Source organism: Canis lupus, chromosome 20 (assembly GCF_011100685.1).
Source record: "Canis lupus familiaris isolate Mischka breed German Shepherd chromosome 20, alternate assembly UU_Cfam_GSD_1.0, whole genome shotgun sequence".
Classification (NCBI taxonomy): domain Eukaryota; kingdom Metazoa; phylum Chordata; class Mammalia; order Carnivora; family Canidae; genus Canis; species Canis lupus.
Genome location: NC_049241.1, coordinates 37,958,279 through 37,974,520, shown reverse-complemented (window position 1 = coordinate 37,974,520; position 16,242 = coordinate 37,958,279). Strand labels below are relative to the sequence as shown.

General features: G+C 46.4%; 1 protein-coding gene across 2 annotated transcripts; it reads left to right on the top strand.

Moving 5' to 3' along the window:
• Window positions 1-227: 227 nt before the first annotated feature.
• Window positions 228-13,876, top strand: ALAS1 (5'-aminolevulinate synthase 1). Of its 2 annotated transcripts, none has more exons than XM_038566260.1 (11): window positions 228-384; window positions 1,364-1,583; window positions 4,358-4,585; window positions 5,417-5,566; window positions 5,987-6,209; window positions 7,113-7,297; window positions 7,850-8,029; window positions 8,570-8,734; window positions 11,057-11,325; window positions 11,966-12,128; window positions 13,567-13,876. In XM_038566260.1, the coding sequence occupies exons 2-11, from the start codon at window positions 1,385-1,387 to the stop codon at window positions 13,725-13,727; spliced, it is 1,923 nt and encodes a 640-aa protein (XP_038422188.1). In that variant the 5' UTR covers window positions 228-384; window positions 1,364-1,384; the 3' UTR covers window positions 13,728-13,876. The 2 variants fall into 2 exon arrangements, with proteins under 2 accessions (XP_038422188.1, XP_038422189.1); XM_038566261.1 differs by lacking the exon at window positions 228-384 and adding an exon at window positions 825-1,000.
• The last annotated feature ends 2,366 nt before the right edge of the window (window positions 13,877-16,242 follow it).

The window sequence follows — 16,242 nt, the reverse complement described above, 5'->3', positions numbered from 1 at the left end:
TGAGTGTAGGATACAGTGATGGAGTTGCCGATCCACCTGCTCCTTCGGGCAGGGGGGCCGGGAAAGCCCGGGTCCCCCCCCCCCGCCGCGACCCGCGGTGCGCAAGCAGGGAGCCCGCCCCGCCCCGCCCCGCCCCCTCCGCCCCGCCCCCTCCGCCCCGCCCCGCCCCCTCCGGGAGCGCGCGCTGGGCGCCTGCGTGAAGGACGGCCGCTCCCAGGGCGCATGCGCAGCGCTCCCTCCGGCTCTATATTAGGACGACTGCGCTCGCGGCCTGAGGCTTCTCGCCGACAAGGGCAACGGGTTGGTGTGATTTGGCTCGGGTGTCCGCCGCCGCCGCCGCCGCCGCCGCCGCCGCCTCTTCCTCCGCCGCAGTCCCCCGCGCAGGTGAGGGCCCGCGCTCTGGGTGCGGCGCCGGCCAGCGAAGGCCCCGCGTGTCCCGCCAGCCCGCGCCCCGCTCGCGCTGTCGTTGGGACCCCATCCCCCACTGCTCCAGTCACCCGCCTCTGGGGTCAGCGCTCGTCTCCCGGACCCTCGGCCCATTGGGCTGCCTCACTTTCCCCCACGGGACCCCTTCTTTCATTCCCCGTTTAACTGGCCGCTTTAGAATTTGCTTCTCCCGTTATTCTCGCTCGAGCCCTCGATCCCCGGATAACCTCTGACCTCCGTGCCCGGGACCACCACTTCACTCCAGACCTAACACCCTGGATGTTACAGCTCCTCTCCTCACTTAACTTAACCCCATCCACGCTTCCCCTCCTTCCCCTGTCTTTTTTTTTTTTTTTTTTTAAATGTCCCTTCCTTTCTCAGTTGTCCGGTTGGAGCTGTGGGGGATGACCTCAGGGAAATCCTTGCTTCAGGGACCCAGAGCCCAGCTGGGTGCCTTCCTCAGGTTTGGTGATGTGAGCGCCGGGAGAAGTTCGGGATCCTCTCGAGTCCTCGCTGCCTGGATGGATGACAGTGGCTTCTTCCCTAGCCTCACTTCACCTGGGTGTATGCCAAGGTGTCTTATCTGCACTGTGCATCTCCCTACAGGAGCCTCTGACCTCCCAAACCTGTTCTTGACTTGTCCCTCATCGTCCCAGCCCCTTGGTTGTTAATCACTGGCATTTACTTCACTTGGTGAAGTTGCTTTGCAGGTGCTTTTGTGTAGAGCTGGGGAATGAAAGAAGTTGGTAACTCAGGTAGAGTATGGTTAGCACTCTTTAGTTGACTCTCAGACACAAGTGCCATCCTTAGACATTTTTGAGTGAGACTTGTTTTAAGGGTACCCTGCTATAAACTGTGACACCTGAACCCAGTGACCTTGCAGTGGTATTTGCCTGATTATTAACAAGTGTTGATGTCACTCATTGTCTTTCTGTAGGATCAGTGCACCCTCTCGGATATGGAGACTGTTGTTCGCCGCTGCCCATTCTTATCCCGAGTGCCTCAGGCCTTTCTGCAGAAGGCAGGAAAATCTCTGTTGTTCTATGCCCAAAACTGCCCTAAGATGATGGAAATTGGGGCCAAGCCAGCCCCTCGGGCCCTGTCCACTTCAGCAGTACACTGCCAGCAGGTCAAAGAAACCCCTCCAGCTAATGAGAGTAAGTGTCATTGGCAGTAACGTAGGAGGTGGCAGTGTTTGCGTTCAACACTAGACTAGAAGCACTTCTAGTCCACAGTGGTGTCTAGGGGCATGTAACAGAGGGGGTTTTTTTGTGCCAGACTTGGTTCTTTGCCTGAAGTATCTCACAGTTGTCATCCTAACCCCACAAGTAGGCACTTTGAGTTTTCCCATCTTTAGAGGTGAGATGGTGGGCACTTACAGGTTTCTGGATCGCATGTCGGTATCTCTTGGAGTTTAGTATTCATCAGTACCTCATTCATGTAAATATGAAGTTGGAATGTTCTGGAGCGCCTGGGTGGCTCAGTTTGTTGAAGCGTCAAACTCTTGATCTAAGCTCAGTCTTGATCTCAGGGTTGAGTTCCAGCCTCACATTGGGCTCCATACTTAAAAAAAAAAAAAAAAAGTTGGAATGTTCTATTTCAACTTTTCTTTCATTAAATATTTGGTCTTTTGGCTTTTTAATTTTTTTTTCAATTAACAGGACTTTAATTTTTGGAGCAATTTTAGGTTCGTAGCAAAATTAAGTGGAAGCTTTTGGCTTCTAAAGTTGTGACTTCTTTTTCCAAATTATCGTTTTATGGTGGTAAAATGCACCTAACATAAAATTTACCACCTCTTACCAATTGTACAATTAAGTGGTATTAAGTACATTCATGTTATTGTGCAGCTGTCACCACTATCCAATTTCCAGAACTCTTCAACATCCCAAACTGAAATTCTGTGTTCCTTCAACTCTAATTGCCCCTCCCCCACTCCCTGGCAAACCCCATCCTACTTTTTGTCTCTATTTGATTGCTGTAGGAACCTCACATAAATGGAATCATACAGAATTTTTAAAGTAATGATTATTTTTTAACGCATCTTCATTTTATTTTATTTTATTTTATTTTTATTTTATTTTTTTAAATTTTTATTTATTTATGATAGTCACACACAGAGAGAGAGAGAGAGGCAGAGACACAGGCAGAGGGAGAAGCAGGCTCCATGCACTGGGAGCTTGACGTGGGATTCGATCCCGGGTCTCCAGGATCGCACCCTGGGCCAAAGGCAGGCGCCAAACCGCTGCGCCACCCAGGGATCCCGCATCTTCATTTTATATGTGAATTTTTACAAATTTTGTTTTTAATAAAGAGATCAGAGTTGCCTTTTGTTTTGGTCTGGCTCTACCAGGAGAGGATGTGGCTTTTCAGGTTTCACTTAATCCTAGAGAATAATATACTTTACAGGCTCTGTTAAGTGTATTCTCTGGGTGTGTTCCTTGTAAGAAAGGAGTGTTTTTGTTTTTTTTTTGTTTTTTGTTTTTTTTTGTTTTTTTTTTTCTGTAAGTAGAAAGGATTTAATCCTTGTAGGATTGCTTTTCCTCTTTAAGGAGCTAGTTATTTAATTATTTTTTTTTACTGAACAATCAAAATACTTTTATGATTCTGTCCGTGACATAGAGGAAGTTGAGTAGAATGTGGCTTGTATACTTGGTAGACTCTCACGCAATCATTGCAAACGACATTCACAAACTATTTACTAGGTTAGACAGATCTTTATAATGGAAAGGGCAAAAGAAGGAAGCACATGCAAAATAAGTAAAACTTTTTAAAACTTGTACATAGAGGGGAAAAAAAGATAATTTACCAAGGTTCCTGCAATGGCTATGTTTTGAGGAATAGAACACTATTATTCTAGGTTTCCCACAGTGAATGTATATTACTTTTATAATGAATGAAATGAGCTTCAAAGCAATTGTTTGACTTTATAGAAGATTTTAACAAAAACAGTATTGAGGGATCCCTGGGTGGCGCAGCGGTTTGGCGTCTGCCTTTGGCCCCGGGCGCGATCCTGGAGTCCCGGGATCGAGTCCCACGTTGGGCTCCCGGTGCATGGAGCCTGCTTCTCCCTCTGCCTGTGTCTCTGCCTCTCTCTCTCTCTGTGACTATCATGAATAAATAAATAAAATTAAAAAAAAAAAACAGTATTGAGACATCTTACCCAAGTTGTTAGGAAAGATTAGCCTCTGACTCACAGTATTCCAGGATGATGCAGAATAAAACTTTACTAGAAGGGTGAATGAATTTGCTCTAGGGGAAAGAGAAGTCATTGTGACTCGAAGCACAATTACCAGCCAACTGGGTTAAGTCAGTGCACTTCTTTGATGCATTTAGATGAGCAAGTAGATGAGGTGTGTGAATGTGATACCCCTTTGTTTTTTTTTTCTTAACATAGTAATAATTTGAACTCTATTAGACAACAATAGAAAGACCTCACTTTTAGCCTAATTTCTTTTGTTGAGTAAATCAGTAGTTTATATGTTAAGCAACAGCAAGCTTCTTTGTCAAGAATCTTTCAAAAATATTAGCAGAGAAAAAATTGTATGAACGTTTCTATTAACCTTCAAGAGTGTGTCCTCTCATGAAAAATGCTATGTGTCCTTAGGGTGGATTTACTGGAAATCCTCCAACTCAAAAAGTCTAGGCTGTCTAAAACTAGAAAATACTACTTTTTTGCGGATTTATAAGGAAAAATAGGGGTTTGAGAGATAGCTGGATTGTGCCAATTAACTCCTCATGGGAACATCGTTTCCAGTGAGGCAGATGAGAAGACCATTCAACTAGCAGAACCTAATAAAAACAAACTTCTGCCTGATATGTAGGGGTAGAGTAAGTAAAAAGTTTGTCTTGGAAGCAATAAGAGAAACAAGGGGCTTTCTTGTGTATTGTGCAACTAGGTCTGATGCTTCAGTTTTTCCATTTCACCCCCCAGAGGACAAAACTGCCAAAGCCGAGGTTCAACAGACTGCTGACGGATCCCAGCAGACTCCAGATGGCACGCAGCTTCCGTCTGGACATTCCTCCCTTGCCACAAGCCAGGGCACTGCAAGCAAATGCCCTTTCTTGGCAGCCCAGATGAGCCAGAAGGGCAGCAGTGTCTTCCGCAAAGCCAGTCTAGAACTTCAGGAGGATGTGCAGGAAATGCATGCTGTGAGGAAAGGTAAACACATGACTGGAACCATTAGGAAGAATGAAGAGGTCCTTTTGGTTCTTTTGATCCTTCAAATTTGTGTATGAGCTATTATTAGGGTAGTATTTGTATAAAAAACTTCCTCTTTTAGGGCCAAGGAAGAAGGTCATCAAGATAGGCGGTTAGAGGACTGTCTGAGAAAATGCGGGACTTTCTTTCTGGGGTGTGTGTAGGATGTGACCACTTTTTATAGTAATTGCTTCATTCTGAAAATACCCTGTTGGCGTAAGCTATTAACAACTGCCCTTTGTTTCTTTCCTGCCATCCTGTGGGATAAAAGGTAAAAAATAGTGTTTCTGCAGTAAATGATGGTCTTAGGACTCCTAAGCTGTGTATCTTACCGATGGTCACTAAGAGGCAACCTTAATTCCAGATGTGGCTGTATCCACAGAGCACCAAAAGTCCCCAGAAAACCTCACCAGCAGAAATGATATATATGACCAGAATTGTCTTCTGTGAAGAAAATTGAGATTAGGGTTGGGTGGAGTGGGAAGGTGGAGAAGACCTGCTAATAACCAGCTAGAAAGCTTTGGACTCTTAATATTCATTAAAGCTGTCTGGTAGCTTTGAAAACAAAACAACACTAGGCATTGGTCATTAAAATAAAAGGGAAGAACCAAAGCTTCATATTCTTGGTTGCTACTACTAGCTTTGGTTATGCTCAGCTGCTGTGTGTGTGTGTGTGTGTGTGTGTGTGTGTGTGTGTGTGAACTAAGCAGTAATTAATTTTTGACGATATTTCTGGGAAGTATTGTGAACTCAGAATGTTGGTTCCCTTTTTTCTTGTTACTTTCATTACAGAGGTTGCTCAAACCTCCGTGAACCCTAGTGTAATTAGTGTGAAGGCCGATGGAGGGGACCCAAGTGGATTGCTGAGGAACTTCCAAGATATCATGCGAAAGCAAAGACCAGAAAGAGTGTCCCATCTTCTTCAAGATAACTTGCCAAAATGTAAGTCTCATTGTTATTTACCTGATGTAGGAGAGGATTTTTAACTTAAACATATATTAGCTTAAACACAAAATTGCATGGTGAGTTGAGGATTAAAACTCATGTCTCTTGCTTGATGCAGGTAGGTGTTCTCAGCCATAGTAAATACAAATCCTGTTGGTAACATGTTTTCTCTCCCTGAATACCTACCTTCTATGCCCTGGCACTGTGCTAAGCAATTGACATACACGGTCTCATTTGAGACCTTCATAGTCTCAAGATGAGGATGTCCTATAATTTGCCCACATGAATACTTCGTTAATTTGTCCAGAATTACCCTGCTGCTAGGTGACCAAGCTGGGGTTGGAACCCAGGTCTTTTGCCAAAGCCCAGACATGCTTCTTAACTGTCAAACTGTCCTGTCTTTTGTTTGGTTTTTAGCTGTTTCCACTTTTCAATATGATCGTTTCTTTGAGAAGAAAATTGATGAGAAAAAAAATGACCATACCTATCGAGTTTTTAAAACTGTGAACCGGAGGGCGCACATCTTCCCCATGGCAGATGACTATTCGGACTCTCTCATCACCAAGAAGCAGGTGTCAGTCTGGTGTAGTAATGACTACCTTGGAATGAGTCGCCACCCACGAGTGTGTGGGGCAGTCATGTACGTAGCCCTCAGCTTTCAGATACCATTGACGTTATTTGGCGAGACATTAATGATTTAGAGGGATCTTTTATGGGGGCAATATTCAGCAGCTAAAAGTGTGTCATAACACACTATTATTTTAAGCTTTTAAAGACATCCACAGATGACTTTTAAGCTAGAATGCACAAATAGGTATGTGAGGATTCAAGTGTATGGGCACATTGACTATTCATGTCCATTTCTTACCACTTCTCAAGTGAGTGCAACTTCAACCCCGGGCCACCTTGCACAGAGGCATCCTTGCTGATGCCTCGGTTGGAGAGATACAAATCTAGCAGCACTGGAGGAAAAGCTACTTCAGAAAGACACGAACAAGGATGGTAGATCCTGTCATTCATGTCCTTCCGGAGGTTTGCCATGACTAGGGACATTTGAGAGAGTTGCTTGCCAAAGTCTCCAAGGGAGGCTTGTTAAAGAGATTACAGTCTGAGGTGTAGTGATAGATCTATCCTAATATTATGTGACTGGTTTCTGGAGAGTAGGTTCAGGTAATCACCATCTAAGATGTCCCTGTAGAGACTGATGTTGTGTTTGGAGAGAAGAATGTTTGTCAGAGAAAAGATGTCTTAATAAATTAACTCAGCTAATACTAAGTACCTACTGGCTGATAAACACTTGTTCTTGAGGATCCCTAGGGGTATTCAGGGTATCCTCACCATAGTGTTGACATCTACTGCCTTGCTAAAGATGAAGTCAGTTGAAACTTCTGGTCCCTGGTTTGGGACCATGACGGAGTTGCTAGATGAACATAAGATTCCGTGTCCTACCTCCTAGGGAGAGAAATGATTCATATGGTGTCCAGAACTGTGAGATTTATTTTCTGTCTGCCCTTCTTTTTAAAAAAAAAAAAAATCATAAAAGGGACACTTTGAAACAGCATGGTGCTGGAGCAGGTGGTACTAGAAATATTTCTGGAACTAGTAAATTCCATGTGGACCTGGAACAGGAGCTGGCTGATTTACACGGGAAAGATGCAGCACTCTTGTTTTCCTCGTGCTTTGTGGCCAACGACTCAACCCTCTTCACTCTGGCTAGGATGATGCCAGGTAAGAAAGCCTGTCTTGGGTGCCTTAGAGTTTTTTCAGTTTCTTAGGAATTAGCAGGAATATTGACAACACAGAGGGCTTACCAAAAACAGTTAAGAGCAATGATAGTATCTGGGAACATTTTTTTCTTGAATTGAAACATGAAGTGCTCACTGCACATCACAAGTTGCAATAGCAGATGATACTAACAGAATCAGATTTGAAGGGTTTGTCCTTAAGCTAATTGCTCCAAATATGCTTTGTATTCTAGGAAAACCCTTTGGAAAATTCTCTCAATCATTTGTAGTTATCTTTTGATGGAGTTTGGAATGAGGTGGGCAGATTTAAAAGCAGATTAGTTGTCTACTCTTGTATTATTTTATACCTCTGGGCCTTCTCAAAGAAGAAGCACTAGCTTCTGATTTTCCCAGGAAGAAACTAGCTAGCAGTGTCTTTCCTACTGGGCAAAGCAGCACTTCTATGGCAAAGTCTGTTGTTCCTATTTAGGAAATAAATTATTTTTGGTGCAGATGGCAATAAATAGTGTTTTATTTTTGTTTTTTATCATGTTAGGCTGTGAGATTTACTCTGATTCTGGGAACCATGCCTCCATGATCCAAGGGATTCGGAACAGCCGGGTGCCGAAGTATATCTTCCGCCACAATGACGTCAGTCACCTCAGAGAACTGCTGCAAAGATCTGACCCTTCAGTCCCCAAAATTGTCGCGTTTGAAACTGTCCATTCAATGGATGGTAAGTCTAGGTAGAGGCTAGTCTGAAATCTTAAATGGAAAAGTAGGCCTAGACTCTTTAAAAGTGTGATGTTAATTTTGTTTTTGCAATTTCTTTTCATTCTGCTAGGATTTTGGATTTGGTGGACATTGTATAGGTTTGGTGAATGTAGATGTTCTACTCTGGCTCTTACTAGGCTCTAAGACCCCAAGATAACCTAGAAACTGGAGGAAGTTCATTGTTTTCCCCAATATTAAAAATGATAACCTTTAGGAGTGCCTGGGTGGTTCAGTCAATTAAATGTCTGCATTCAGCTCAGGTGGTGATCCCAGGGTCCTAGGATTGAGTCCCACATTGGGCTCCCTGCTCATTGGGGAGTCTGCTACCTTTGTTCCTCCCTCTGCTCATTCTGTCTCACATGCTCTCTCTCTCTCTCTCAAATAAATAAAATTTAAAAATGATACCTTTAAAACAAAAGTTACTTTGTTCTGACTAACTCTTAACAAAACAGAACTTTGTGAAGTAGCAAGATCTTCAGAGTAGTCTGTGTTCTTTCCTTAGGAGCAGTGTGCCCACTAGAAGAGCTGTGTGATGTGGCGCATGAGTTTGGAGCAATCACCTTCGTAGATGAGGTCCATGCAGTGGGACTATACGGAGCTCGAGGTGGAGGGATTGGCGATCGGGATGGAGTTATGCCCAAAATGGACATCATTTCTGGAACACTTGGTATGTATACTCTGCACATTCTGTAAACTACACTAAAATTATATTCTCCTAACAAGGCTAAGGACTAGGTGGGATCAGGTGAGGAGACAGTGTGATAGCCTATAAAGCTTGGGTCACTTTTTGGATGAGTTTATGTCTTCTCAGTGGTGCCATAGCTTAGCAGAGTCCCTTGAATCGTGCGGGCTCCAAGAACCAAGGTAAATCTCAAAGCCTAACATGACAGAAATACCATTTGTTGCCATTCAAGGTCATTCCAAACGTATTTGTGGTTCTAGCTACATGCCATGGCAACAGCCTTTTCTCTCTGTTCTTCAGGTTTTTTCATTGTATTAAAAAACAAACAAGGGCAGCCCGGGTGGCTCAGTGGTTTAGTGCCTGCCTTCGGCCCGGGGCGTGATCCTGGAGTCCTGGGATTGAGTCCCATGTCGGGCTCCCTGCATGGAGCCTGCTTCTTCCTCTGCCTGTGTCTCTGCCTCTCTCTCTCTCTCTCTGTCTCTCATGAGTAAATAAATAAAAAATCTTTTAAAAAAAAGAAGAAAAAACAAACAAACAAACAAAAAAGCCGTAGTGCTGTTCTCCTAGAGCATTCATTAGGACCTATAGGTTCAGGTGTCATGAAGCACTGAGCTCTGTGCCCACTACATGGTGACCAGTTGCAGTTCACTCTGGTGACTTTGTATCTGTTTCCCCTGGTTGAGAAGAATTGTGTCACGGAGCTGAGCTCTGTAGCCGTGTTACCTGCTGGTTGTGACTCCTGTCTGCCCCAGCTGTGTGACCTTGGGCAGGTAGTTAATCTCTCTGCCTTTCAGCTTCCTCACCAATATAGGTTTCCCCACTACCCAAAAAGTAGAGTGTTCCTTTGAAACCTTCATAAGCCACAATGGCATAAAGTGAAGACACAGGTGCTCACAGACCCAGGTCAAAGCTGTGGTGGCCTGATGCTGGGATGCTGAGTGTGGTTCCCTGGGGCCGGGGCTTGGCAGGGCTGTTCTCGCTGCTTGAGGTGCATGCTGCCTCTGTGATGGCTTGCTGCCCCACACCAAAGGCAATTTTCACTTTTCACCTTTCATCATAAAAGTGAAAGTTCTCTTCAGATTTCTTCTGGTTAGTGAAAACAAGTACTAATGTCGGTTTCTCATAAAAGTGAAGTGATAGAACAACTTTTGAAAAGTAGGAACACCTTTATAATAGAAATAACAGACTCTACCTCAGTTTTTTTGTGGAGAAGATAAATGAGTTGTGTGCAATTACCATAGATACTCCCTTTGCCTGTGAGGACTCTAGAAAGATGAAAACATGAATTAAACAAATTGGAGGATTTCACAGTAAGGCAGTCAGAGACCCACGTACCACTTAGCTAAAATGCTAATTTACAGCCTGCACTTGGTAAAGGAAAGGCAGGACAAAAGAAAGTGTCCTTCAGCACTGTCGGGGGCTGAGAAGCTTGGGTAGACCAAGAGAGCCCAAGGGTTGCAGGGCCAAGCCCTGCCAGGAGGAAAGCACTTACTCTTGTGTCCTGATTCCACCAACCCTTTTCTTTCAAAGAGCTCTTGTGATGTGGGCTTTGTGAAGGTGTAGTCACTGCGCTGGAACAGGCTAGAGAGAGAAATTTTCCACTGTAAGAGCTTATACCAACCCAGCCCTGCATGGGGTTCAAGCAGGAATGTTCATTACAGAACACAATGTTAACATCTAGAAGGACTCTTCTGCAGTCCTTAATCCTGAAACTTGAGATACAGATTATACAAAGGGATTTAAGGAGAATTGAAAAATAAGGTTGGCCCTAAATCAACCCTAGCAGGTTCTGAGTTTTCATATTTCTCTGGGCAATGGTGCTTGTCAGAGTTCTGTGTTTACTTTGGTAGAAAATAATACTGGTCACACCAAAACAGTTCATGTCTTAGCCGGGTTCTACTCCAACCTCCAGGGCAATGCTCACAGTGAGAGGACCTGGTGGAACCCACCATGCACCCCGTGGGAGGTGGCCCCTTGCCCACTGGTAGAGCTGCAAGGCCAGGTAGGAAAGGCAGATAGGAAGAGAGGCCACAGCTTGCTGTTCAGGTACACTGGGACAGGTCATTTGGTCCCAGACCTGGTGTGGAGACCTGTACTTTGGTCCTCATTGGCTACACCTTGGTCATGTGATTTAGGGGAAGACCCTGACCTCCTCAACTTTCTCCCTTTCAGAGATAGGTAGACATCCCTTGACTTGAGTCTTTGGGCACATAGGATAAAGAAAAAAAAATGCTATGAGGCTCTGCAGCGGCCTGCTGGGCACACATGGGGGCCGCTGCCAGAATAAATGAGGCTGTCTCCTCACAGGCAAAGCCTTTGGCTGTGTTGGAGGGTACATCGCCAGCACGAGTTCTCTGATCGACACCGTACGGTCTTATGCGGCTGGCTTCATCTTCACCACCTCCCTGCCGCCCATGCTGCTGGCTGGAGCCCTGGAGTCTGTGCGGATTCTGAAGAGTGCTGAGGGGCGGGCGCTTCGCCGCCAGCACCAACGCAATGTCAAGCTCATGAGGCAGATGCTCATGGATGCAGGCCTCCCGGTCGTCCACTGCCCCAGTCACATCATCCCTGTCCGGGTAATGACCTATCTGGGACTGGACTTGCTGGGGGCTGTGCCTCCACACATAACATGGGATGTTCTGGTTCATACCTTCCTGAAGTTGGGCTAGGGCAGGGTGACTACGGGGGCAGGAGGCTGGAGTCAGTGGCCTTCTGCTCTGTTTCTGCCTTTGGCTGACTTCACAGTGAGAGTGAAGCCTTTGAACCTAGCAGGCTAGCACAGAGATTCCTCCTCCAGAGCACTGGCCTTAAAAGAGCTTCTGTTTGAAAAGTACCAGAAGCCTAAACTTGGCTAGCTTTGAAGTCTGGCTTTTTATTCAATTAATTTCAAAATCGGTCTCGCCCTTTGCACTATAAATGGTAGCCCTGTTGGTGTCACAGTTGAATTAGTAGAATTAATATAGCTAGTATAATCAAAGCTGCTGCTTTCCCACAGTACACACATCTGTGGGTAGGAAAATCAGTTGGCAGCAACGAGTTGAAGCCTGGGAGGGAGATCAGTGTGAAATCTCCTTCTAATGTGCTTTCAGCTCTCTGGGCCCTTTAAATTGCAGGCTTGCATCGCTGTTTGTGCCTGAACCTCCCAAGTGTTCGTTAGAATCGCTGCTAAGGGGTGGTCTGTCCTGTGGTGACCTTACCTTCCGTTATCAAACTTAGGTCGCAAATGCTGCTAAAAACACTGAAGTCTGTGATGAACTAATGAGTAGACATAACATCTACGTCCAAGCCATCAACTACCCCACAGTGCCCCGGGGAGAGGAGCTCCTGCGGATTGCCCCCACTCCTCACCACACACCACAGATGATGAACTACTTCCTTGGTGAGTACCTGGAGAGCTGTGGTGCCTCACTGGAAAGTTGTGCAAAGCTGTCCTTGTGTGTAACTGAAGCTCTTCAGAGGCATTGATTCATTTCTTCTCTCTCCCAAGTAATTAAGAGTGCTCTTAGATGGTATAAAACCGTAAAAGATGTTTAGTTGTTTGATTCTCCTTAGGGGTGCAGACACGGTTTAGAAGCTCTGAGGGCTCGTTCCTGCTCATCCACCCACTATTTCCAGTGCTCCCTTGTTGGGATGACTCAGAGATGCACAGTAATGACTAGTGCAGGGGAGTAGAAAGAAGCCTCTGAAGGCCCAAGTCAGCCCTGGCCCTCTAGGGGTCAGCTTTGTGCTTCTCGGTTTCTCTGATGTAGGGTCCCGGAAGCAACCCCCCACCTAACCTCTTCTCATAAGAGTAATTGTTTGACATTTATATGGCTTGCAGTTCTGTACAACCCAACCCAGCACCCTGTGTCCAACCTAAAGGCAGAGATCGAGGGGCTGCTCTCAGCCACAGGCTGCCTCTGCCTCCTGAGCACCCACACACCCCAAGGTGATCCTCCTGCTTTGCAGGCTTTGGGGCCGTTCTGCTGGGAATGCTCAGCATTGTAGTGGAACAATGTTGGAGCAACTTCTTCCCTAAAGCTGTGTAAAACAAAGCCAGAGTTGGGTTTCGTGTCTCAATTTTTATTTATTTTTATAACAGCCTTGTTGACATATAATCCACATCCCACAAATTTCACCCTTTTGTGTCTTTTAAAGATTTGTTTTAGAGGGCAAGAGAGAGCATGTGGGGGGGGCAGGCAGGGGGGTAGAGAGACAGACTCCCAGGCAGACTCCCCGCTTAGCATGGAGCCCAACATGGAGCTCTGTGTCAAGACCCTGAGATCACGACCTGAGCTGAAATCAAGAGTCAGCCTGCTTAACAGACTGAGCCATTCAGGCGCCCCAAATTTTTTAAAGTATATAGTTCCATGGGTCCTGGGTACATCGTGATGTTGTGCACCCATCACCACTATCTAATTGCAGAACATTTTCATCAGCCCAGAGAGGAATGTCATACCCATGAGCAGCCACTCTGTGTTTCCCCCTTCCCTGGGTCCTCCTTTGCGCCCCTGAGGCTTTGTGCCTGCTTTACATTCCACATAACACTGGTTCGGTCCTATATGCCTGGCTTCCTTGACGACACAATGTTTTCAAGGTCCGTCCATGTTGTAGCATGAATTCTCTCTTTCTGTTACCAAATAATCATCTTTGGTTTGGATATGCCACATTGTGTTTGTCCATCAGTCGATGGACATTTAGGTTGTTTCTGCTTTTTTGCTGTTAATGAAAATAATGCTGCTGCCAACATTTGTGTTCGACTTTTTATGTGGGTCTGTGTTTGTATTTCTCTTGGATACATATTCCCTTCAATTTTTAAAAACTGTTTCTTCTCACAGAGAATCTGTTGGCCACGTGGAAGCGAGTGGGGCTGGAACTCAAGCCACATTCCTCAGCTGAGTGCAACTTCTGCAGGAGGCCGCTGCATTTTGAAGTGATGAGTGAAAGAGAGAAATCTTACTTCTCTGGCATGAGCAAGTTGGTATCTGCCCAGGCCTGAGTGTGTCATGACCTCAGTTACTCACTTAACCCCAGGCCACGTTGTATCCGGATAGTCTCCAGAGTTGTCTTTATATGTGAATTAAATTATATTAAATTTTAATCTATAGTAAAAGCACAGTCCTGAAAATAAATTGTTGTGTTAAGTGATGGGTCCTCCTGTTCTGACCACTGAATCAAAATCATCATTTTTCTTCTTCCCTTTTGATTTGGCCTGCGTTGTTCCAGTATGTGAAGTGATAAACCCATGCCGGCCCTCTGGCCATGGCTTCACCCTGCTGGAGTGGCAGCGCTTCCTACTTGGCTGGAAGCCAGCCACCTCTCGCTGCCCACTGCCGCACCTGGCCACCCTAGCAGCTGAGCCAGCCCCCACCCCACCCGCATTGGGAGAGCTCTGAGCAGTCCCGGCACCTGGTGGCTGTCTTACTCCACCTCTGATCACCATCCTGCCGCAGCTGTCTCCCTCCCTGCTTCCCCTGCTACAACCTTGGCTGTAGGCTTTCCTCTGAAAGTAGGGCGGCCAGGAGGGAACCTTGTTGCCCCCGAGTTCTCCATCCCGTCTGCCCCCTTCACCTGTGATCATATCCCTCCTGTGCTCTTCTCTCTGACTCCTCCCGCTGGTATTCTGGGTCCCCTTGGTTTCTGGTGCCTTCCTACAGCCTTCTCTAACCTCCTCAGTCATGAATTTATCCCCCTGTGCCCTGCAGCAAGCTTTGTTGTCTATCTTAAAAGTAAACAAGCTCTCCCTCAGTCTACACCTTCTTCTGGCTGCTGCCACACCCCTCGGTTTCTGCTAGCTGCCTGGTCCTTCATCCTGGTCTCTGTGGAGGCTTCCCTCTTCTTGCCACATCTTACCTCTGTCTCACCAAATCCAGTGGTTCTGTTTTCCTCTCATTGACCCTCCCAGGGTCTTTGAGGTGGCTGGCTGTCCTTGGCCTTTTCACAGCTTCCTCCTCTGAGCTGCTGTGCCACTAACCTCTCCTGAATACGATCCTCCTACTTCATGAGCTGGCCCCTCTTTGGATGCTGAGTACCCACAGCTTCATCTGTAACTGCACTCAACACTTCCCCTCATGCCACGTGATCTCCCCCAGCCCTGGGTTTCCAGTTCCAGCTGTTCATTGCTGGCTGCCGTCAAACACCTGGAACTGCACAGGTCCGGAGGGCACCTGGGCCTGCCGACTCTCCCCTGCTTTCTCTTCCCTTGTCTTCCCAACATCTACCCACTTATTCTGGCCACTCATGGGGAAGTCATCTGTCTTTCTTCACTCTAGACTGTTAGCAAGTCCTGTAAGTTCTACCAGTAAGATACATGCTGGGCCAGGCCACTTCCTATCACCCCTGCTGCTATGATCCTGCGGGTTCTACTGTTGCCCCGGCATCTGCCCAGCCTTGACCCCACATGGCAGCCCAAGGGAGCTTTTAAAATTATAAAGTGGATTATGTTCCTCCCCTGCAGAAAACTTTCCTGGGCCTTCCAGTGGCACTCAGGTTACATTCTAGCTTCCTCATATAGGCTGACCACGTTGTCTGAGGTTGGGAACCCATCCCTCCTCCACTCACTCCCTCTGCTTCGTGTGCTGGCACACAATCCTAGGCCTCAGGTCCCCCAGGTGCTTTCCTGCTTCCAGGCCTTCGTGTTAGCCACTGTTTCTCCTCTGGATTTTTCTATTCTGGCTCATGGGCATGGCTGTCTCTACACAGGGTAAGGTTCCTGAGGAGCAACCTTCCCTGAGCCCCCAGGATAGGGCAGCCCAGCCCCTCTGTGTTCTTACTGTCACTTGACTTCCTACTGTGCTGCCCTTCAAAGCTCTGGTCACCACTCATAATGACTCCCCCCTGCCCCCAACCCTGTTGATCATCTGCCCTTTCTTCTTACTTCTATATCCCCAGAACGCAGCACAGTACTTGACATACAGCAGGCATTAAGCAAACGCGTTGAATGAAGGAAAGGGGGCTTCCTTTGCTCTGGCGGCCATAATAAAATACCACAGACACCAGACACCAGGAGACATCCATTTCTCAGAGTTCTAGAGGCTGGGAAGGTCAACATCAGGGTGCTAGTGGACTCAATTCCTGGTGAGAGCCCTCTTCCTGGCTTGCAGACCACTATCTTTTTGCTCTTAATTCCCAGGACCCTTCCTCAATGTGGTTGGAGAGAGAGAGATCCTTCTTTCTCTAAGGCCACGAATCCCATCATGAGGGCCCCACCTCCTGGCCTCATCTAATTATCTCCCAAAGAGCCTACCTCCCAATGTTATCACATTGCGATTAGGGCTTTATTTTTTTTTAAGATTTTGTTTATTAATTCATGAGAGATAGAGAATGAGAGACAGAGATGCAGGCTCCATGCAGGGAGCCCGATGTGGGACTCAATCCGGGGACTCCAGGATCATGCCCTGGCTGAAGGTAGGTGCTAAACCGCTGAGCCACCCAGCGATTTAACCCCAGGGATCCCGGGGTTAGGGCTTTAATACATGAATTTGGGCAGTACACATTCAGGCCATAACAGGTAC